Source organism: Terrapene carolina, unplaced genomic scaffold (assembly GCF_002925995.2).
Source record: "Terrapene carolina triunguis isolate 2854851 unplaced genomic scaffold, T_m_triunguis-2.0 Scaffold26, whole genome shotgun sequence".
NCBI lineage: Eukaryota > Metazoa > Chordata > Testudines > Emydidae > Terrapene > Terrapene triunguis.
The window spans coordinates 1,918,908-1,942,876 of record NW_020664377.1 but is presented as its reverse complement, the minus strand read 5'-3'; the positions used below and the strand labels follow the sequence as shown (position 1 = coordinate 1,942,876).

The window sequence follows — 23,969 nt, the reverse complement described above, 5'->3', positions numbered from 1 at the left end:
ACTAAAGCCAACTCTATGATTAGTTGAGTTACACAGTACCTTTGGGAGCCCTTATATTATATTTTGTTGATGGGAGCTATAAAAACAAAATAATTCCAATTGGGCTGTTTGGAACAGTAAAATCCAAGGCTAGAGGGGAAAACTGTTAATACATAAAACCATCTGCAAGATCCCAAGTAGTTAACAGAATGTGTATTTCAAATTAATTCCTATAAATACATATTTCGTAAAGATAAGCTACAAGTTTTCTGTGGCTTTACTTTTAGTAACTGTTTTAAATAAAGAACTACACCTCTACCTCGATATAACGCTGTCCTCGGGAGCCAAAAAATCTTACCGCATTATAGGTGAAACCGTGTTATATCGAACTTGCTTTGATCCACCGGAGCGCACAGCCCCGCCCCCCGGAGCGCTGCTTTACCGTGTTATATCCGAATTCGTGTTATATTGGGTTGCGTTATATCGGGGTAGAGGTGTATATTGATTCATATATATCAAATATTTGGTAGTACAAACACCTAAAACATTACAAAAAATTTAAATACCACAATCGTAACTTCTCCCAGTTTGCAACAAGCTTTCATCAAAATTTCAGGAGTTCATATTCAAGGTAACATTGTTCAGGAAGCATACGTCCCTCTGACAGGGGAAAACTTCCAAAATCCTTTGAGGAGGCAGATATCTAGTCACCTTTTTTTCTGTCAACGTAAATCTTCCAATACTCAGATTTATTAAACACTGAGAACATAAAAAGCTTAATAAATAAATTGGTTCCATCATGAGCTTTTAATCCTAGATGAACCTACACTACAGCTATGGAAATGGGAATAGCTGGAACAGAAAGTAGGCTCTTCACCAGTCTCTCCACCAACAGATTCACCTTGCACCAGAAGCATTGCAATGAGAACTTTCACACATTAAAAAAACAAAAATAGGCTTGTTAATTTAGTCTGGAGAAAAGTTACTTTAAAAACTTGAAGTATGATGATTAAAAAATATGTAGATTTTTCAATGCCCTTCAACTCTTACTCTATTCTTCCCTCACAGGCTGCATCAAATTTCTCAACATTAAATAAAAACAACAACAAAACAAAACAAAAAAATCTGCTGAGGAAAAACTAATCATTGGCCATCAAAATATACAAGAAAAATCTTGCAGGATAAACCAAATTATACTTCAGATTTAGCTCTTCAGCAGTTTTCTTCATTTTTGCAAATATATAGACGATATTTTAGCACTGATGCTGTGTAATCTGAGTCTCGTTCCTTTGATCTGTCTTGCTAGTGTTCTTTTAATATTTTTTTTTTAAAACTTCATTCACACAGAGCATGTAAAAATCACAATTCACATCCTGCCCTCCCTCCCTCCATGACCTATTTCTTCTGTGGAAAAAGCTATGACTAAAGCAGTGTTTCTACACTGGCAACTTCATATACAAAATTCACGACTGATGCAGCTCCATGAATGGCAGCAATGATGAAAACTAGGGAACCTGTTTTGGTGTCCAGTTCCATCAACCTTTTTTCTCAAGCCTTTGTCTTTTTTTGCTTGTGGCAGACGCTGTACATTTCATACAGTTAAAATGGTCATGGAGGGTCTCTACACTTTTGGATATCTCAGCAATGTTCTGAGATGGTATGAGGAGATTATTTCCTATACAGGTCCTGAAGTCCAAGTCAGCATTGCTTTGACTTTGGAAGCTGATGCAGCACCAATCATCTTGAAAGGAAGTTGTAATTTTTCCTTTGGCCACCCTTGACAGGCCACAATGTATTAAACAGATTACTAAAAATTCCAAATCTAATAACTTTGACAAGATGGGTGAGATACCATCTTTTACTAGACCATGTTCTGTTGGTGACAGAGACAAGCTTTCCAGCTTACACAGTGCTCTTGTTAAGGTATTATCTCACCCTTATTAATTTCATGCAATGTTGGGTAAGTCACATCATTTAGATGGATGATCCATTTGTGAGCAAAGCTGTTCATTTTTCCTCCACCCAGGCGATCCAATGGTCAATTATGTGTAGTTAAAACACACACACACACACACACACACACACACACACACACCCCCCTCTACCCTGATATAACGCTGTGCTCGGGAGCCAAAAAATCTTACCGTGTTATAGATGAAACCGCGTTAGATCAAACTTACTTTGATCCGCCGGAGTGCGCAGCCCCGCCCCCACCCAGAGCACTGCTTCACCGCGTTATATCCAAATTCATGTTATATCAGGTCGTGTTATATTGGGGTAGAGGTGTATATATTTATTTCTGTTAATAATTTGAGACCTCAACACTTGAATTTTTTCTATTAAAAGGCATTTCAGGTCACCTTTAATAAAATATTTAACCTCTCTCTCTCTCCATTTTTCTTATTACTCGCTAAAAAAGCATATTACCAAAGACAAACATAAGAGTAAAAAAAGACTACAATATTAGTAACAATATTTTCTTGTTAAAAATCTCTGGTTATTCTTCAAATATATCGATTACCTCAAGAAAAATGATGCTAAGTTTACTTCTAAAATCTGCAACAACACCATACCAACTGAGTTCTGGTCTCACAGTATCAGAACCCATTAATATAGATGTGCAGAACCTTACATAATTCACTTAGCTAATACTCTCTGAACTCCATTATACATATTGGTTTTCCCAAGTAAACACACGAAAAACATGTAAATAATTTTGTAAAGTAATAATTCATTTAATGCTTTTAAGTGTTAAAAAAATAAAAAGTATGCAAAATATCCTAAATGTATTTTGAATTTAAGGAAACCTATCATTTTCCTCTATGAAAGGAAATCTAAGAAATATGATGAAATAAAAGGAAAATCTAGTACAGAAAAACTTAGGTTTTACAGGAAAGAATATACTAACCTCATCAGATATTTGCTGGGCAAGACGTATTGCTACATTTCGTAGCATGCACTCTGAAGTTGGATTGGGAATGTTCTGTAGGGCAGCTTGCAGCACCACTGCCTGGTCATGGGTAGCCTGGTTTATCTGGAATAAGTTATTTTCATTATTTACATAAAAAAAAAGTACAGAAAACCCTAAATTATGAAACTAGAAATTATCTGTTAGGTGTGGGGAGAGGAGACAAGTGGAAGAAGAAGATAAATTTCTATTTAAATACAATATACATGCAAAAAACCCCACTCATTTTTGTTATTTCAAATACTAACCAACATTTCAATATACACACATTCATGTATTTGATATTTTGCTGTTAAAACTGGTATTCCACACACAAGTTTTGGATAAAGTCTAAATAGCTTCTTAAAACATTACAAAAATGGGAAAATATAACTGTGAAACTATAAACATACTGGTAGGGAGAATCATAAGTAGGTATAGAATACCTGAAACTACTTTTAATTCTTTTTTTTTGACATTTGAATAAAATTTTAAACAGACAGTTAGGGGGACATCCAACCCCCATCTTTTGAGACAGGAAAGGAACAGGTTTATGGGATGTCAATGGACTGTAAATAGCTGGTGCCCTTAATGGTGTCATTCTTCAAGCTAGCTGTTGCTCCCCAGAAAGTGCCCAGAAAAGAAAACCTTAATTAATTTTCTTTTAAAAATATAAATTCACTGTTTGGATATTATTAAAACTGATGTAAAACTTGAGTCAGAAGTACAAGAGAATTGTCTTTAGTAGTTCTCTGAATTCTCTTTACTGTTTTCCAATTCCTGGGTCCATGCTTTTAACATGTGACTTAGGAAAAACTTCCTCAGAAGTTTTTGATCCTCTTATGTTTTAGTAGACGTTCTTCACAAACACATTCCAGTTGACAGGATGTGGTGTACACTCTCCAATGCCCCAAAGTAAGTTGGTTTCTGCATAAGAATTTAACAGTCAAAAAACAAAACATTCCACAGAATGGTAAAAAAAACAAACAGATGTAGCTTCTCAACTTTTGAGGGGTGGTTGGTGCAAAAGTGAGAATCTAGTCAGACATAATCAAGGAACAAGCATTACAGGCACATAATTTTCTCTTCTAGATTTCTGCTAAGGTTGGAAAACTTGAGTGGTATTTCTAAAAGAAAAATGTTATAAAAACAGCAGCACCTAGAAGCAGTGTCTATAGTGAACAATAACATACGTAACATGAATAAGAAAATTTGGGGGGAGGGGAGAGGAGAGGAAGTTTTATCTAGACAGAGAACTCTCCAGAAGAAACCCAATTACACCAATAGTGAAAATTAAGGCAAAAGCATTCAAAAGGTGGGCATCCCAAACACAAAATTATAAAAGATAAGTCTGGGCACCCCTCACATGGAGGTAGGAAAAGTAACACAGAAAACCTGGATTCTTCTCTTGATACTAAATCTAACAATGATTTGTAAAATACATGGAGAAAACACAGTGTGACTGTTTTGCAAACCTCCTGTAGAAAGAGAGAGAAAACTGCCCTGGAGACTACCTTATGACCACTAAGTTCTGGTATGGTACAAGGAAAACTGCTGTGGTCATGAGACTCCCTCTATTTTATGGTCTCTGCTGGCTCTGGCAAATCCTTTCCACTACATTTACAACATCCTGGATCGTGTCCTGGAACATGAAGATATTGACTACTACACACTATAAGTGGCATGGACTGATCCTTGGATCCCTTCCAATGTGGTGTTTCTGATCAGCCAAGAGTCTGGTGTTGAGGAGACTAGCAGGTCTGCATGTCTCAGGAATAGTTGCGGAACCGTCAGCTTCGGTACAGAGGTCAGCATCGCTGGCGGCATGGGAGTAAGAGTTGTAGCCACCAGTGCTGAGGGTTTTGAGCTGTGCGGCATAGGTACTGCAGGTGGCACCATTGCACCGCTTGGTGCAGAGGTTCTTTTCAGCTCAACGGGTACCGAGGTGAAGGGTTTCACTTTGCTTTGTAAGCCTCCATTTGAGCGAGACCGCATATGGTCTTTCACTTTCTGGGAACTCTCGGTACCAGAAGATCCTGGTGCCTCATGGTCCGACATGCTGGGTGCTGTCGGTACTGAGGTACATTTTGTGGTCGAGGATCACTTTTTCTTGGGCGATTCACGGTGCGGAAAAGTCTAGCACTGCTTTTCGGTAGCCGTCTTCGGTAAGGGCTCTTTCATAGGCTCTGCAGGGGCAGGATCTCTGTCAGAGGCTGCGGATGGCGACCATTGGCCTGGAGGCATCCTGGACTCACGGTCTGAAGTCGGTCTGAGGGATTTCTCCATCTTAAGGAGTTTAAGTTGGAGATCCCTAGCTTTTCTTGCTCTGGCTGTGAGGTTCTAGCAATGTGGACACTTTTGAGCAATGTGAGTTTTGCCGAGACAGTGGACACACTGTGCATGTCCGTCAGAGACCGGAATTGACAGTTCGCAAGTTAGATAGCGTTTGAAGCCCGATGATCTGGGCATGCAGGAGAAAGTTTGCCACAAAACAAAAAACAAAAACAAAACAAAAGGAGGAAAATAAACCTACGGGAGTCTAACTTCTCCGCCTACTGAGGAGAATAAGGGTAGATAAAGGGGAAAATTTGTCTGAAGTAAAATAAAATAACTATAAAGGGGAAATATCTAACTACTGCTTATACTACCAACTATAAACTATAGATAAGATTAGCCTTTACAAAGCTAAGAGAGGGCGATGCTGATCATTCCAACTGAAGCCAAAGGCGGCAGAGAAGGAACTGAGGGACGGTTGGTCACGCAGTGCTGTGTAACTGCGTGGAGCGGTGAGAGACGGTGACAGCGCGTGCACAACCCAACCAGGCACTGCTACCACAAATCTCCTATTACAGCACAGGGAACCAAGACACCTAAAATGGAGCACCCACAGGGACACTCCTCGAAGAACACAGTGTTCTGAAGGGTATGATGACTCTTTGTTAAGTGAAGTATCATCGAACTAAGATGACACAATGATACGCCCTCAGAAGGATCAAGAGGAAGCAGCTTCAGAGTAAGTAAGGAAGTGGTGCTGTTACAGCTATCCATCTCCAGACCTGTACCTAAGCAAACTGTACCACACAAACTCAGCGCCCGATGTGGGGATGCTGATGTTTTATACTTTGAGGTTGAAAGATTTGAAATACTTACAGCCTCTAATGGAGGCCAGAAAAGAGTTCAGATACTTCTTTCTTAATCTGAATGCCATCTTAGCACAGAGAGCCTCTCTTCTCCCAGGCACAGATTATGGTTATCTGTCAGACATAGTATGATCATACTTCATACATTTAAAACTAATGAGTTGTTTGTCCCAGACAAGTATAGGGAAGACTCCCCTCAAACTCCCACAAAGAATAGCTGGCAGAGTCAAGCAAAGAGAAACATTAAAAAATTCCTCCAAAGAACTGTTCCATATCAAGAGACAGAGCCTTGAAACACTATTGATACGGTGTGTTGACAAGCTGAAGCTTCAAAATGTGTAGGGTGCTCTGCACTAAAGCAGTACAGATGTGCCAGAGACCCAAAGACAAATGGCACAGTGCCAAAGGACTGAACTCCCCTCATGCCCCGAACACTGTTACACGCCAAAAGTAAAGAGCCTAATAAAGATATCGCCCAAGCCCAAAAAAAACAAAAACCCATGTTTCCAATACGTTACTTAAAGTATCCCCAGCGAATGCATGAAAAACACATGATTTACTTTAAAAAGAACTTCAAAGACTAAGGGGAAAGAATGATTACTTACCTTACAATAACTGTGGTTCTTTGAAACCACATGGATTTCACTTTTGGTATGCATGCGCCCCAGGAATAGGAGATCAGATTTTTCTCGCCAGCAGCACCTGTTGGGGCAGCACCTACACCTAACATTATAAAGGGAAGAGTGGGCCAACCACCTCTCTGTTCCTTTACCAACACTAAATCCCAGAGGAGTAAGACTACATAGAAGCAGGGAAGGAGGATGGGTCATAGAATCCATGTGGACAACGCATTTTGAAGAACAGTTACTGTAAACATTCTTTCTTAAAGTAATTGTCCATTTGGATTACACTGTTGGTGCATGTAAGTGTCGGTAAAGTAACAGCATCAGCATCCGCCTCTCATGAGCGCTTGTCTCTGGCTGATATGTGCCTGCAATCACTCAGGTTTTTTCCATGGGGCAGCACCCACCTCTCACAGGCACTCCCTTACTGGTCAGATGTGAGCCTGCTTTTCTTTCAGTTCTTACAACAGGTGGCACCCGCCTCTTGCAAGCGTCCCCCGGCTGATGGCTATTCGACAAGTCTTCAGCAACTCAGCCCTCCGGCCGAGTCTCACACACTGTCCCCCCTCTTCTGAGGAATACAGTCTCTAGTTCTTTCTCACGATCCTGGTATGGGGCCGTAGCACCAAGGATTCCCCCCAGAGGCACTGCCTTCTTTAACAAACAGGGACCCATCTTAGTACCTTCAGTTGGTGTCCTTTTGGCAACCCTTGCCTGGGCTCATCTTCAACCAAATTAGGAGGGCCCACCACAGTACCCTTGCCTGGTCTAACTAAGTTCTGGGCTCAGTCCCCTGGGATCAGCCTTCCTGCACTGACTGTTCTGCCTCTGCTGCTCCCTTTTATAGGGCCCTTCTGGTCCCTGATTGTCTGCTCCAGCAGCCCTCCTGGTTGCTTCTCTGCAACCACTATAGGCCACCTAGAGAACTTCTCCTCTGCTATTTTCTGGGGCAGGCACAGCCGCGTGGCTTCCAGCAGGGGACCTCTGGACCTAATCTACCCCGTTGCAGTGCACAACAAGCAGATATAAATTTGCTTGGAGATTGGAAATAAGAGTCCTACTTAAACAATGACGTCAAGACAATCACACCAAAGCAGGCATCCTATCAGGAAGCCACTGTCAAAGAACGTGTCTTGTAAAGGTGTTGATCAAGCTCCACATAGCTGCCCTACAGATTTCAGAAATAGGAAAATTCTTCAAACAAGCAGCAAAGGCTGCCTGAGCTCTACTACAACTAGATAGATCTAACCTAATAACAGTCTTCAACTGTATAAGGACATAAGATAAGTTCAGAAAGGATACTGCCTGACACACATCTCTCTGCAAAGGCCATAAAGTTTAGGTATGTTCCTGAAGGGTTTTGTCCTGTAAATGTAAGAAAACAGGGCCTTAACTACATCAACTGTGTGACGTTTAGCTTCCCCTGTGGGGGAGTGAGGCTTGGAGAAAAACTGGGATATGAATAAACTGGTTCACACAAAATTCTTAAAAATAGGAATTTGGAAGGAGTCCTGAGAGTAACTCGGTCTTAAAACATTATGCTCCTGCATTCATAGATTATAAGGTCAAAAGGAACCATTGTATTCATCTAGCCTGAACTCCTGTATAACACAGGACATAGAACTGTCCCAAAATACTTCCTGTTTGAACTACAGCATATATTTATTTTAGAAAAACATCTAATCTTGATTCAAAAATTGTCAGTGGTAGAGAATCCACCACAACCCTTAGTAAGTTGGTCCAATGGTTAATAACTGTCACTGTTAAAAATTGGCACCTTATTTCCAGTCTAAATTTGTTTAGTTTCAACTTCCAGCCAGTGGATCCTGTTATACCTTTGTCTGCTAGACTGAAAAACACATCAAATACACCTCTACCCCAATATAACGCTGTCCTCGGGAGCAAAAAAAAAAAAATCTTACAGCGTTATAGGTGAAACCGTGTTATTCCGAACTTGCTTTGATCTGCCCCCCCGGGAGCGCTGTTTTACTGCGTTATATCTGAATTTGTGTTATATCGGGTCGCGTTATATAGGGGTAGAGGTGTATTTATTCTCCATTCTCATTGATCTTTTCTGAACACTCTCCAAATTAACATCCTTCTTGAATTGTGGACACCAGAACCAGATACAGCATTCCAGCAGTGGTGACACCAGTGACAAATTCAGATGTAATGATGCTGGCTCCGAATAAGATATGACCTCTGTTTGCAAAATCATATCAGGTAGAACAGGTAGCGTGATTGAAGGATGAGTTGATAGGTTCACCAGATCCAAGTACCAGAATTGTCTGGGCTAAGCTGTGGCTACCATGCTCAGAGGATGAACCTAGGTCTCAAAGCCCAAGCTTCAGTCCAAACTGTAACTTCAAAGCACTGTTTATACAGCTAATTTTAGAGCACCAGTGTCACCCCCACTGACTCAAGTCTGTTGACTTGGGCTGGGAGACCCTCTCCTGCTCAGTCCAAAATGCTGTGTAGACATACCCTTACAGTCCACTCGTGTCTGTCTGAGAATTATCTGCTGTCTCAATTTGCCAGGGCATTTTGCAAGCCTGGAAGATGCAGAACCACTGGAAGATGGTATGATTAGATGACAAATGCTCCACCCCAGACACAGACTGCTTTTTTGCAGAACAGAGATGATTATGCTCCTCCCGATCTTGACACAGTGCATGGCTTTGGTGTTGTCCATTATCACTTGGATAACAAGAGTAGAAATGCTGTGCATGAAGATGTATGGCTCTGAGCTTCAAGACAAAATGTGAAGTTGAGCTTCCTGGGGTGACCCAATGCCCTTGGGTTTGAAAGTGGCAAAGATGAGCGCCCCATCATGCAGCGCATCACCAATGTCTTAGTAGGCAGCGATGCAGCAAAAGGTACTTCACACGTGAAGTGGGTTCCTCCACCAACCTAACGGGAGGACTGGAAGGGACCTCCAGGATCACTGAGCCTTATCTCCTGCTACTGCAGGCAACCCAATCATATAATCCCAGCCATAGAGGCAAGGATCCTTGTTCCAGACATATCCCCATATTTTTTTTATATATTATATATATATATATATAAAAAATAAAACTACTATTAACCAGCTTAACAAGACATCAAAATGTGCAGCGTAAGCAAAGACTGGGGTTCAATCCTGATGTCAGGGTGGTAAGAAGGAACTGAGGGGTGGTAAGCCCACCGTGCCCTTTATGCCCTCAGGTAGGGTGACCAGATGTCCCGTTTTTAAAGAGACAGTCCTGGTTTTGGGGAATTTTTCTTATGTAGGCGCCTATTACCCCCCCACACACCCCCGTCCTGTTTTTTCAGGGTTCCTATCTGGTTACCCTAGGTGCATGAAGGACATCAGGGTGAAGGCACAGCCCCATCGGGCACATCTTGCCAGAAGAATCTGATCTTGCATGCAAAGGATGCATATGCACCAAGAGTGGAATTCATGCGGAGAGTCAATTGAACTCAAATACACATAAATGAAGGATCACAGCAGCAAATACCTACTGAGACAAGCTGGAACAGTATTGGAAGTGCTGTTCTTGCAGGAATTCTGTTACTTTCCAGAATCAGAAAGGAACTGAACTTGCAACAATGGAGGTGCTAGGAATTGGTGAGGCAGAACCTTTTACTATCTCAGACATTTAAAAATGAGTATTATGAGTTCTTTATGAATCATACAGTTGAAATATACATCCAAGACAGAAAAATAAGTAAAAGTGGTATTATTATAGGAAGGCAGCTTTGTAGATCTGAATGTAAATTACTGCATATTAGTATTTCTAGAAGACTTTGGCTACGGGGAGGGGGGGGGGGGAAGGGGGGTTTAAAAAAAAGTCAAAGTACATTACCGGTGAGATTGGACTTGTGCCCTCTACAACTGGCTGACAAGCTTCTGCCACAGCTCGAACATGGCCAAAGCCAATTGCTGTTAGCAACAATTTGGCTATTTTTAGAGCATTAAGGTAGGCTCCCCTTCGAGTTTCCATATCTGCATTTGGCAGGAAATTGTTTCTAGTCAACATGCTCAATACAAGAGGCAAACCTCCACTTTTTAAGAAGTTATATTGGAAGTCACTGGCATCTTCTCCCAGAGGTGCACTGGCAGGCATTAACAAGGCATAGACTACCTGCAAGAAGGAAATAAAACACGTTAGCAAACACACACGGTACACTTTTTCTAAACACGCACACACTAAAAAATGTAAGTACACAGAAGTACATTTTATACATGATATTTTTCCCCATGCACGCCTCCCACACTTTGCTGCTTTGACAGACATTTTGAATCTTTTTAGTTTTACACCAGAATTTGATCCTGTTCTTCAACTCCACCATAGAAAATGTAACCTTAATGCCAAAAAGAGTTTTAAACTATAAAAGTTTGGGTTTTTATTTTTAATTTATTTTCAAAGAAAAACATTACAAACCTCTGTTAGATATAGCACTTGTGAGGCAGAAGGGCCAAAGAAAAGAGAGTCAAGGGATGGACTAAGGCTGCTTTCACCAAGTTTTGCATGGTCTAAGCAAATAGCTCTTAGTTTCTCTACTGTAGTGTTATCTGCAATAAAAACACAACCTCTAAACATTACTGCCATAGTTACCTAAAAACAAGTCACTGAAACCTACAATTAATAATTAATACCCATCAACTTGAGAAACTTCAAAGGACATCAGATAAGAAAAGATGCAGGAATTGTAACTGACATACAAATTCAGAGTCTTCAGAGGTACAGTGTTATATTTATTACCGACAGCACTTAGAAACTCCTCCTATACAGTAGTAAGTGTTGCAAAATAGTTTCAATTTTAACACTTTTCCCCATTTTCAAAGATAAACAGGCATTGACATCTAAAAAACGCTTTTTAAAATATTTAACTTTATATTATGGACAAGATATAGCAATACAGGAAATAAATGAATATACTCTCACGACTACCATATTCTAAATTAGTAGGAGGAAGGATTTCAGGAAGGATTCCATTTCCAGAAAATGGGTGAGACATAACCTCAAGATATAAAGAGATTAACATTATATTCTGACCTGGTGGCATAAGTTTCATAAGGACACGTGCTCCATCTCTAAGAGGTGGCATATTTAGGCTGCTGCCTAAGTCTGCAACTTGCCAAAGAAACGAGATGTATCTAGGATGCAGTGACATGATCTAAAACAAAAATAAAAAACTTGTCATGCTATTTCAGCAACTGAAACAATTTGTGCTAATATTTACAATGTGTCATTTTTTAACTTCATAAGATTTTTGGACCAATACATATACTTACCACTCCAGGCAAACAGCTTTCAACTTCTGGGTTTGGACCATCACTGTAGTGATTGCCATGGTTGCCCGGAGAACCAGTTGAAGAGTCGGAAGAACTATCAGGGCTTGAAGGCATATTGGAACTTATTTGCGTAAGCTTGGCTGTAATTAGCTAAAAAATAAATTTGTAGAAGATTAATATATTTTACTAAGTATTAGATATGAAAACTATAAACTTTAGAACTTCTTACACTAAATGAGCTACTAATACAATATTTCATTAAGTTAGAATGGATCATTTCAAATAAAGTATGCAGTATTGCAGTAATAGTGTTTGTCCCAGGATATTAGAGAGACAATATCTGCTGTGTCTTCTGTTGGTGAGAGAGACAAGCTTTCAAGCTTACACAGAGCTATTTTTCAGGTCTTGGAAATGTACTCAAGACTCTCACAGCTAAAAATACAACGTGGAACACATTGTTTAGCATAAGTAGCAACACATTTCAAGGAACCACTCAAGGTGAAGTGGCCCATTAATACCTCTCCAGTCATTGGTGTGCGAGAAGCTGGGGGGCTTTGGGGGAACAGTGGGTTATAGATTGTTGTAATAATCCATAATTACATTATGGCTTACAAGAATAATTATAATTGTAATAAGTCTTAATTCTTGAGTACTTTTCCTAGAACTGAAGAAGAGCTCTGTGGAAGCTCGAAAACTTGTCTCTCTTAACAACAGAAGTTGGTCCAATTAGAGGGCAGGTCTACACTTACTTCCTGGTCCAGCCGTAAGCAATCGATCTTCTGGGATCGATTTATCGCGTCTTGTCTAGACGCGATAAATCGATCCCGGAAGTGCTCACCGTCGACGCCGGTACTCCAGCTCGGCGAGAGGAGTACACGGCATCGACGGGGGAGCCTGCCTGCCGCGTCTGGACCCGTGGTAAGTTCGAACTAAGGTACTTCGAATTCAGCTACGTTATTAACATAGCTGAATTTGCGTACCTTAGTTCGAAGTGGGGGGGTTAGTGTGGACCAGGCCAAAGATATTACTTGACTCTCACATTTCTAATAATGATATTCCTGCTCTCATTCCCCCCCCCCCAATAATTATAGAAGTGGAGTAATATTAAGTAATTGACTAAAGTAATAGCACTCACCGTTTTATCTTTAAGATTTAATTGTCCAATTAACTTCCTATCATCTGCAGGATCTACCAGCTCACCACCAATAAACAGTTCTACTTTTGTATGTGCACTGTTGGCTTTAATACGATTCAGAATACAACGCCGTACAGAACCAATTGTGTCATTTGTGTGAGACCAAATATCCAAGTCTTCTACCTGCCGACCTTGGTTTGGAAAACGAACCACCAGTGTGATATGCTTACCACGAAAAGCTCTGCAAAACAAATGGAGAGCACATGCTAACTAAAGTCATTGTTGCGGGCAACAACAAAACTGGTTATTTTTCATGCAGTCATTTGTACTGCAACTATTACAGAATGATTTTCTGTAAGTCTGTTGGAATGTGCAAGCATACGACTATTTTGCGCATGCATTGTTGCATGTAAATTGAATATTTGTACAGCCACAAGTCAGAGTGAAAAGTGCACACCCACAAACTTACTGAACAATCAGTTCTACACTTGTGTTCTGAACACACAGAATTTCAAGTAAACCTAAAGTAATTACATAGTTCAAATTTTGGTTCTCTCTTCACTATTTGCAATTCTCTGTTCAAATCTTGGAAATAAAATTTCAGTCCTACTAGCTTATTCTATCAAGTTTAGCACTTATATTTTATTGTTTCTGCAGCATAAAAGTCAACATGAATTTGCCTTGTTTAATTCCTTGTTGTAATTACTAAATGCTATTAGTATATTAATTAACTTTTGCTCCCAATACTGTAGCAGCAGTTCAAACATATGGCAAGGTCATGAGGTTTTAAAATTTCTTGGCAGCAATGGTGAATAGAAAAAAAAAGATTTAGTAAACTCAGAACATTCCCACTAGATAATTAAGAGGGATTTTCATAGTGAGTAATCTTTAGGAACCTCAATTTATCCTTTACTTCTTTCTCAGAATTTCTTGCCTAATTTGTTAATTATTTAAGAAAATCTGGAATGGTTAGTAGTTAGTCATCCATCCTACTTTGCTCTCCTTGGGATAATTATTTCAACAGCAACAGATTGAATTCACCAACACAAGGCTACTAAATATATGATAGAACTAGAAAAACTAGGATTTGAGAAAACCATTTACCCAAGCACAAATGTCTAAAATAATATCAAAGTGGACATGGAAAATGGCTGATCATAGAAGTGGGGGCAGAGTGGGAACGCTCCCGCGGCAGCGCTTTGAAGTGCAAGTGTGGTCGCGAGAGAGCTCTCCCAGCACTCCTGGTAATCCTCCTCCACGAGGGGATTAGCTCCTGTCTACACTAGAGCTTTAAAGCGCTCAGACTTGCTGCGCTCAGGGGGGTGATTTTTCACACCCTTGAGCCAGCAGGTTAAAGTGTAGACAAGCCCTTAGACTAGCGCATAATGTCTAGTAAATGAGTCTATGGAGCTCTAGATGGCTGCTCTGCATGTCGTGCATTGGGACCTCCTGCAAGGATGCTACCGTGCCAGCCTGCACTCTTGTGGAATGGGCCGTTACAGTGACAGAAGGTGGAATGCGAGCCAGTCTGTAGCATTTGATAATTCAGCCATAAACCCACTTAGCAATTCTTTAAGAGGATCCTGACCACAGGATCTCTCGGTTATCTCAACAAACCGTCTTGGAGACTTTCTGATGGACTTGTTTCTTTACAGGTAAAAAGTAAGTGCACGCCTGATGTTGAGGGAGTGAAGTCTCTTCTCTTCAGGAGAAGTGTGGCATTTCACAAAAAGGACAGGTAAGTGAATACACTGGAAACGACCTTGGGGAGAAATTTAGGGTGAAGGCAAAGGGACACTTTGTCCCTGTGAAATATCATAATGGGAGGGGAAAGGGGGGTGTGTGTGTGTGTCCGTCCACCATGATGGCTCCCAGTTTGCTGACCTTCCTGGCCAAAGTCATGACCACTAGAAATGCCACTTCCATAGACAGACAGGACATGGAACATGTCACTAAGGGTTCAAATGGAGGTCTAATAAGCTTTGACAGCATGAGGTTCAGACCCTTTAGCGATGTGGGTTTAGTGACTGTCGGAGAGGCATTAATGAAGCCCTTCATGAACCATGTCGTAGCTGGTTGAGTAAAGACAGGCTGTCTATTGGGGGGAAGAAGCTACTCATGGCTGCTAGGTGGACCTGTATTGAGCTGATTGAGAGACCAGACTTTTATTTAAAAAAAGAGACAAGAACTATCAGGACGAAGCTTAAAGGGACTGGGAGAGACTGATTGTGCTGCACCCAGGTTGACAAGTGTTTCCATTTAGCCAGCTAACAGGATCTGCTCTATTCTTTCCTAACTCTGGGTAAGTATAGCCTGGACCGCACCCAAATAAGAGTGATCTACCTCTGACACCCACCCAAACACGAGGCTGTGAGGTGGAGACAACCCTGGCTGGGGTATCTGACCCTTCCCTTGTCCTGCATCAGGAATTCTGGGAAGGGGTGCATCTTGATTGTAGACACTGACAAGCTCTGGGAACCAAAACTGTTTGCACCAGTAGAGCAGTAGGAGAATGACGTTGGCCCTGTCATAACGTATCTTTCTCAGCACTTGTGGAAACAGGGGAATGGGAGGAAAGGCATATCCGAAACCACTCGTCCACGACAGTAGAAGGATGTCACCTTGGGAATCATGACCTATGGCTCCTCTGGAATAATATAGGGGTAGTTTCTTGTTTGTTTGTTATGCAGAAAGGTCCCATAGAGATGTGCCCCAAAGCATGAAGATGTCCGTCAAAACAGAGTCACAGACTTCCCACTTGTGGCCTGCTGGGAAATGCCTGGGGTAAAGTTGCCTGCTAAGGAGTTGTGGATATCAGTGAAATATGCTGCCTGGATGGTGGTGATGTGCCTGATGCACAAGCTCCAAAGCCTGACTACCTCCAGACAAAGTGAGAGAGATCTCACTTCTCCTTGTCTGTTTGCGTAGACCATGGTGGTGATATTGTCCGACACTACTTGGATGTGAAGGGAGTGAATGAGTGGAAGGAAGGCCTTGCACACAAGGTGAACTGCCCGCTGCTCCAGGATGTTGATATGTAGTCTGGCCTCCTGCCTGGTCCACATGACTTGTGCAGTGTGGCCAGAAGGCTCCAAACCAGAAGGGACTACATCTGTTATAATAGTGGCACTAGGAGTGAGTGGGAACAGTCATCCTAGAGTTGATGCAGTCTTTCTTGGGAAAGTAGACTGAACTGAGCTAGGCCTGCACGCAACATAGATGAAGCCTGGCAAAGGATGATACATAAGTACACGTTGCAATATGACCTAGCAGCAATAGGCACATCCACACTGTAGTCCTTGTTCTGCAGGAAATCAAAGAAATTAGGTCGTGCATCATCTGAAACCTTTCTGCAGGGGGAAAGGCTCTTACGTAAACAGAGCCCAACACTGCCCCGATAAATTTGTCCTCGGGGGCGGGGGGATAAAATACATGTCTCTCTGTTCATGCAAACCCTCAGGGCTGTGAGGCTTTGAATGAGGTATTGAATAGCCAGCCTGACCTCCTGTCAAGAGCGACCTACAAGGAACTAGCTGTTGAGAAATGGAAAAACTGTGTGGCCCTGACTTCTCATCTGGGCCACCACCACAGAGAACTCTTTTGTAAACTCTCTGGATGCTGTTGCTACTCCAAAGATGAGGACCTGGAACTGGAAGTACACTTGGCCTGTGATAAACCATAGGACCCTCCGGGGGGGGAGGGGGTGTGTGTATGAACGTCTATATGAAAATATGCATCCTTCACATAGAGAGCCACAAACCACATTCCTTCTTGAAGAGAGGGGATTATTGATGCCAACATGACCATCCTGAATTTCATCTTCTGAATGAAGATGGGGAGTTGCTAAAGATCCCGAATGGGTCTCCATCCTCAGTCTTTTTTGGGGACAAGAAAATAAAACCCTCTTCCTTGATACGAAGGATCTATTCCCCCTTGGTGTAACAGGGACACCGCTTCCTGTTGAAGAATTGCCTCATGAGAGTGGTCCATGAAGGGTAATGAGGAAGAGAAGGAGATGAACTCTATGGACTATCCCTGATGGATAATCTCCAAGACCCAACCATCAATCACAATTAACTCCCAGTTGTGGGCAAACAGAATGAGATGGCCTCAAAAGGTGACAGAAGGAGAGGCAGGTGGCATCAGAGGTGGTGAGTGGGTCTTGACTAAAATGTCAAAAATAGGTCCTAAACACAGACTGGGAATGGGGTGGTCATGGTAATTGGCAATGCGAAATTGCAAGCCCACAGAGAAGACCTCTCTCTCCAGGAAGTCCAATCTCTTGGAACCATTTTCTAATGGGGTGGTCCTTCAGTACTGAGACATGTTATAGGCTGCTATGGAATGTACTGCCAGGAAGTTGGGAGCCAGGTGGGAGAACAGGAATTCAGCACCCTTTGCCAGAACAAAACAACACTTCTGAACCCTCTTTGGTCTGGCACACCCCAGTGTTCTATGCACCCACACCTATCTTGTCAATTCCATTAAGACCTTGTTAACTGGATGCAGAATGTCCAGCAGTTGGTGATGTGGGTCTTGGATTTCCTCCAGAGATATCTGGACAACACTAGCCATTCTTCAAAGTAAGTGCTGGTATTGCCTGTGGTAGTTAGGTGGGGATGAGGAAGAAGAAGAGAGACTGCCTCATCTGGGGAAGAGGAGGAGATTCCTGTCATCATCTCTGCTTCTGGTTCAAAATCTTCTTCCTCCTTATGCACCAACGGAACCGGTTGTTGGTGCAAAGGAAAGGAGTGGAAAGACTCCTGTGTGGGTCCCAGACATCCATACAGAGATCCCATGGTCCCCAACAGGGCCAGAAAGAGGAGCCAACAGTTTGAAGGGGGGCCCATAGCATGTCGAACCATCGGTCCCTAGGGAGGTCATGTTCATACAGGTAGCGATCATAAGTTCTGCATCACCTGTCTGGGTTTGGTTCTCACTGTGAAGGCGGGACTGGTTCATTAGATTTGTTCGAATCCAAAAACTGCTCCTGCTGTAATGACAGAGCCATCGGCACCAGGGCAAGCCTGCCTGATGGTTGTAAGTGGGATGGTTCCTGGGATGCCAAAGTAATATCGTCTTCTGGTGTGGTAACGTCCCTCAGGAGCACTGGTCCAGAGGAGACTGCAGGTAGTAGAGAAATATATCCTCCGGTGCTGTATAGGTCTCTGTGCACCCTGGCATATGGGGAGTTCTGATGGTTGACACCGATAGTATGGTGCATCCCTATTTCTAGTCCCCATTGGGTGGGCATGTCGGTATCACAGAGTCTGGAGCTGCACTTGTAGACAGGATCGGTGGATAACGGCCATTGTGCCTCGGTGCTAGAATCACTGACAGAAAAAGCGGTTACTCACCTTCTCGTAACTGTTGTTCTTTGAGATGTGTTGTTCATGTCAATTCCAATCAGGTGTGTGTGCGCGCCACGTGCACGCCACCTGGAAGATTTCCCCCTTAGCAACGTCCGTAGGGCCGGCCTGGGTGCCCCCTGGAGTTGCCCCTTCATGGCACCCAATATAGGGCCCTGCCAACCCCCCACCCCCACAGTTCCTTCTTACCACCGGTGATGGCTAGCTGGAACAAACTGTTGCTCTTGCTTTGCAAGCGTGTTTGGGCAGTGTCCACTCTTCGTGTTTATAGCTTCTAGTTTTAGCTAGTTAATAGTCCCCAGGGTTCAAGCTCTGTGAGGACTGTGGAATGTTTATGCCTAAGAGCGACCCGCATTCTTTCTGTCAGCGGTGCCTCGGGGAGAGCCACCAGAAGGAGAAGTGCAGAATTTGCAACGGGTTCCGCCCTAGGACCTTCCAGGACCAAGGTCAAAGATCCTTCTTCCTACACACTTCAATGGGCTCGGGGAAGGAGTCTCTCTCTTATGGACAGTCTTTGACCCCCATGAAAATGCCCCTTATTCTGATGGGAAGCCCTCGTGGAAGACTCTTTGGGCGGAGACACCTATGGCTCTGCTCTTGCTCAGAAGGGCGGGCACTGCTTGTTTGGTGAGGCCAATGTATAGGGTGTGTGTCTTCCTGGCCCAGATAGGAGAGAGGCTTCATAGCCTTCTCCATTAAGTGTTTTCTCAGGCAAAGCTCACAACCTTTGCAAGTTCTTGGTGGAAATGAGCAACAAATACTGCCAAAATAAGGGTCTCACCCAGACAGCAGAGGTAGCATTGGTGTTCATCGCTGATGGAGAAGGGTCTAGGGCAGGAGACGTAGTTTTTGAAGCCCAGGAGTCTGGGCATAGTCCCCAGTCCGGGGAAACAAACTATACTAACTACACTAAGACTAACTGAACTAAGCTAAAGAACTATTTACAATCTTATTTACAGGTTTTCTGAAAGGCTGAAACAAGAGGACACTGGATTCTGACTCACACCATGTGACTGTAAGAAGCGAGAGGGCATCAACTCACATTGCTTCTCATACCCTCGTTCGGGAGCATGAGGAGATCTACTGTGCATATGCAGGCCAATGGACACTGCTTATTAAAATCTCTGGACTCAAGCATATGGTGTGCATACGTATCATGTGTGGAATACACAAAGGGGCCAGCACTTATAACAAGAATACCTTTTTCTTCAATACAAAAATTGAATATTTTTGAAATAAAAGGAAATACAGTAAAAATATATACTTTAAGGACACTATATGTCAACTATAGGACCAAGTGCCAGAAATTCAAATTTAATTCTAGTTCTGTTAACCAATTAGCTCCTTCCTGTATGTGTACGCCTATCTACCTCACAAAGGAATTGTGAAAGTTAGTTATTTAGAATGCCTAATAAGTGCATTGCATTAATTTAAAGGTGTTTTTGAAGGAAATTAAATGTTATTTGTTAAATAGCAGTTTGTAATATTCACTTAGGATAACTGCTACAGGATTTATTTTTTTTTAATACACTGGTAAAGGAAGTTAAATTAATTTTGAAACTAAAACATTTTCTACTGCTAAGATCACTTTAATGAAGATGAATCATAGTAGTTCTGAGTTCTTCACAAACCTTGACATAGGTAGAATTGTTCTCTCTTCATGGTAATCACTGTCACATTCATTTATATACTCCCTTAAAACAGTCAATACTCGCACCATTCGTATTGCTTCTTGCCTTGCACAATTAATACTGTCTTTATCTCCATCCAAAACACACAGTGTATCATAGGAGGCCTTCAAACGATCAAAGCAGGATTGAATGAAGTCTTCATGGATCACTACCTAATGTAACATACAAGAGAAATTGGGACAATTACAAAATATTACATAGCCACCTTTCAGCTGCAGAATCAAACAAATGTACTATAAAATCTTAAGTGAAAACCAAATCTTTACTCAAGACTATTCACAACTTTGGTTTTCTCCACACTAACATTACAGTTGATAACTGAATCTAATATAATATACTTTTTTTTTGTTTTTTTTTTTGAAATATCAGTGCTAACTCTACAACCTGTGTGTGTGTAGTACAAACCTTGCCCCTCATCGCTGCAATGCAAGCAAAATGCAGCTCTGTGTAGGATACTAAATTGGACTACTCTCTCCTTTAGTTGCTGCTCACCACAGACTATAATATGGAATATTTATATATCCATCTGTCAGGTAGTACCTATATCTTTAGACTGTATTTTGCAGACTGCTGGTTTTGAGGACTAAAAAAATGTGTCCTTAATGGAATAACTAAGGAAAGTGGAGTGTAGCAAGGGGTTGTGGGTTAAGAAGTACAACTAACATTAGATACAAGAAACTTGTTGGAGGTGATCTGAAGGGCACAAAAGTCCTCAAAGTTTTGGGATTATGTTTTCAAATGCTTATACTTAAAACTACTGAATTCAAGAAAGGTACAGAAGCTTTCCACTACTGCACTGCCCTCCCTGGCTCCATGGTTGCAATATGCATGAGCAAGCTGGTAATAACACTGCCCACTAGTACTATCTTGATAACAACAAAGGATATTTCAGAAACCAATAGTTTTTCCTTTCCCTGATCTTTCTAGAAACTTGCAAGTCTCTCTCACTTTCTAATGAAACATACTAATAGGCAAGTTGGAATCTTGAGAGAAAGGATTTGATTCTCCAGAGTTTGGTTCAGATTGCTCGTTTCTGAGAGCTTTGCAATGCTTTCTTATGTGAGAAATGAAATGAATTCAAGGGTTGTATTAGCCACCGTTGGCATGACCTAGCCCCAGCCAGCGAACACACTGGACAAAATATCACATACCTCAAATCCCAGCAGAATGCAAAACTAAGTATTTGGCATGAGCCACTGTTTTGCTAATGGAAATACAACAGACATAACTAACAAGTGCATTAAACTTTGGTGATTTCTCAAAAGCCAGCAATTTTAATCTTTAAACACTCTTAGTAGATCCCTAAATCTCTGTAAAAGGCTAAAAGGAACTAAAGTAGGTTCACCAACATGCTGTACATATTAAAATCTGTACATGGGCAAGAGCGCATTCTCCAAGAGGGTGTTCCATGGATGGAAACTGCCATATTTTCAAAACTTTAAGCTATCAAAATATCACAGTTGTTAAATTTTACAATAATCTTTATTCAATATTACATTACATACAAAAATTTTTTTACCTGATTAACTTGTAATCTTGGACCAAGATTAGTATAGATCTCTTTAAGCAGATCTATTGCTCTGCTGGCAATGTCATCATTTCCCTGAATCACAACCTAAAGCAATCAAAAAGTATTAATGCATTTTAACTCTTTAGTATCCAGTTTAAAAAACAGGACTACATATGAACATGGATAAAATATCTATTTTCATTCATCAGAACAAAAAACTAGAGTATATAAAGTACAATCAGTGTAAATTATCTGTCTAATGTGAACCCAATCAAGATTAAGATTCAATCAAATTAACTGCTTTAAAAGAATTCACCAGTGTCTGCAAAACACTCATTATGCTTTGTAAACTGACAGAATGACACACAAAATTTTCTTTAAATATCTCCATGCTATGTTTCTAGTGCCACTAGTTCTAAAGACTATGCATGCTTGTTGCACCATTACCAATGAAGTTTGAGGCCCACAAAAACTTTTATTTAGCTGCAATTAAATCTTAACCTTCCAATGGTCTAAATGTACCAGTACTTACAAGTTTTGTGTTTGTGTTAGTTAGGAGTTCTGGGCAATTAAGAGAAGAAGTTAACAATTTTTTAATTAAACAATTTAATACCATTAAAGACCTCTCTCAACTCAAGATAATCTTTGCCACCGTTTAAGACGAGGTTTAAAATTTACTTCGGAACCTAGAAAAAGGAGTGTTGAAGCTAATTTGAATATTTGAAAACTTATTGCTAGCCACTGGCCTGAATTGAAGCTGAAAAGCTATCAATTGGTCCCACTAAGTAGAAAGATAGTAGCTTCAGGCAGAAGGGCAGATCCAAGGAAGTTACTGCCCACAACTGACAGCTCTGAAGAGCGCTCCTGTCGCTTTTTCACTGGGCATATCCCAAATGTTTGGATTACACTCTAGGTACTTCAAGTGCTTTACAAAATGAAACATTAATGCTAATGCTGTAGTGCAGCCATTATATACTAGACATCAAGGGTATTTGAGAAATGGAATGCTGAAAGTTGGAGTGGATAACGCCAGTGTCCTCTATTTAATAACTATCAGGGATCATCAACTGGCACCTAGAAACCACCAACTTTGGACAAAAAGGGATGTCTAATCTTTCATCCAAAAGACTGCATCTATCTGCAGTAGTGAGTATAAGCCCCATATTTAGTAAAAGGACTAAAACAATGATCACCTTGTTCAGAGATGAGAGCGCAATACCTGTTTGTTACTTACACAATACTGCAACTAATTATATGAGCCAGTTTCTCAGCTGCTCAAAATAAAATTCGGTTCCATTTCCTGTTAACTGGAAACATAAATCTTCTCCCCTAACCCCCAGATGCTACTGGCCATTAGGAGAAATGGTGATTTCATAAGTAAAATCACTGGTGAGTGAGAGCATAAGGTAAATGAACAATGCAAATCAAAGATATTTTAAAAATTAAACAAATTGGTTTGGTTTTATGGTACAAGCAAAACCTTAATCTCACATGCACAGACATTACAAATACACAATTTTTTAATTCCTTTCTTTCTTTCTCTGTCATATTCTGAGTTCAAGGTTCAGCCCTGGGAAATAATTAACTTCAGAGTATTAAGAGTACAGAAGAGCCAATTTTCATGTAGTTAGTTTGAAAAACACTTACGTTTTTGTAATTTAAGTCTACACATATTCAGTTACAGTCTTAAATCATTTTTGTTTTTAACAAAAACGTAGCAGTAAGCTATTTGCATGTTTCCCCTTCCGTACTTACCCTCCAAAGGTAGTCCAATCCTATTAATTCCAAGTCATCCATCATATAGGCTCGTCTTTTTGCTACTAGCTTCCCTTCTCGACAGTTCACAGCTTTGAAGAAACGTTCAAAACATTTCATTCCATTTTCTGTTAACAGGGAAGGATCCAACTGAAGTACATTATTTTCAAAGAAGTCCTTATTAATGTCAGGGTCTAAATCTGGTTCATCGCCCATTAGTTTGGAATACCACTTAAAACAGGCTTCACGATCACAAAGATAGACTGCATTTTCGGCTAAACACTTCCATATTTGCTTCGCCTGAGGGGCGCAGAGCCACAGCTGACCATCCTTCAATAAAAATCTTGAGCAAAACAAAGACAATTAGTAACACTGACATCTTAAAATTTTAGAGACAAATTACAGTAAACAAAATATGTATTTTTTTATTTTCATATTATAAGGTATGTATAACGTATGTTATAGGCCTGATTCTGAAAACTTTTACTCACATGACCAGTCCTCACTCACATGAGTAGTCCCATTGTCTTCATTAGAGTAAA

General features: G+C 41.1%; 1 protein-coding gene across 2 annotated transcripts in view; it reads right to left on the bottom strand.

Moving 5' to 3' along the window:
* Positions 1-23,969, bottom strand: part of LOC113406342 (probable ubiquitin carboxyl-terminal hydrolase FAF-X) — a 183,448-nt gene that overhangs the window by 85,239 nt on the left and 74,240 nt on the right. For both annotated transcript variants that reach the window (XM_026650666.1, XM_026650667.1), the window contains exons 15-23: positions 23,428-23,770; positions 21,682-21,777; positions 20,103-20,314; positions 13,103-13,343; positions 11,968-12,117; positions 11,729-11,849; positions 11,114-11,244; positions 10,535-10,813; positions 2,888-3,013 (exon numbers count right to left, since the gene is read on the bottom strand). In XM_026650666.1, the coding sequence (XP_026506451.1) occupies positions 2,888-3,013; positions 10,535-10,813; positions 11,114-11,244; positions 11,729-11,849; positions 11,968-12,117; positions 13,103-13,343; positions 20,103-20,314; positions 21,682-21,777; positions 23,428-23,770 (1,699 nt within the window). The remainder of the gene's footprint in view (positions 1-2,887; positions 3,014-10,534; positions 10,814-11,113; positions 11,245-11,728; positions 11,850-11,967; positions 12,118-13,102; positions 13,344-20,102; positions 20,315-21,681; positions 21,778-23,427; positions 23,771-23,969) is intronic.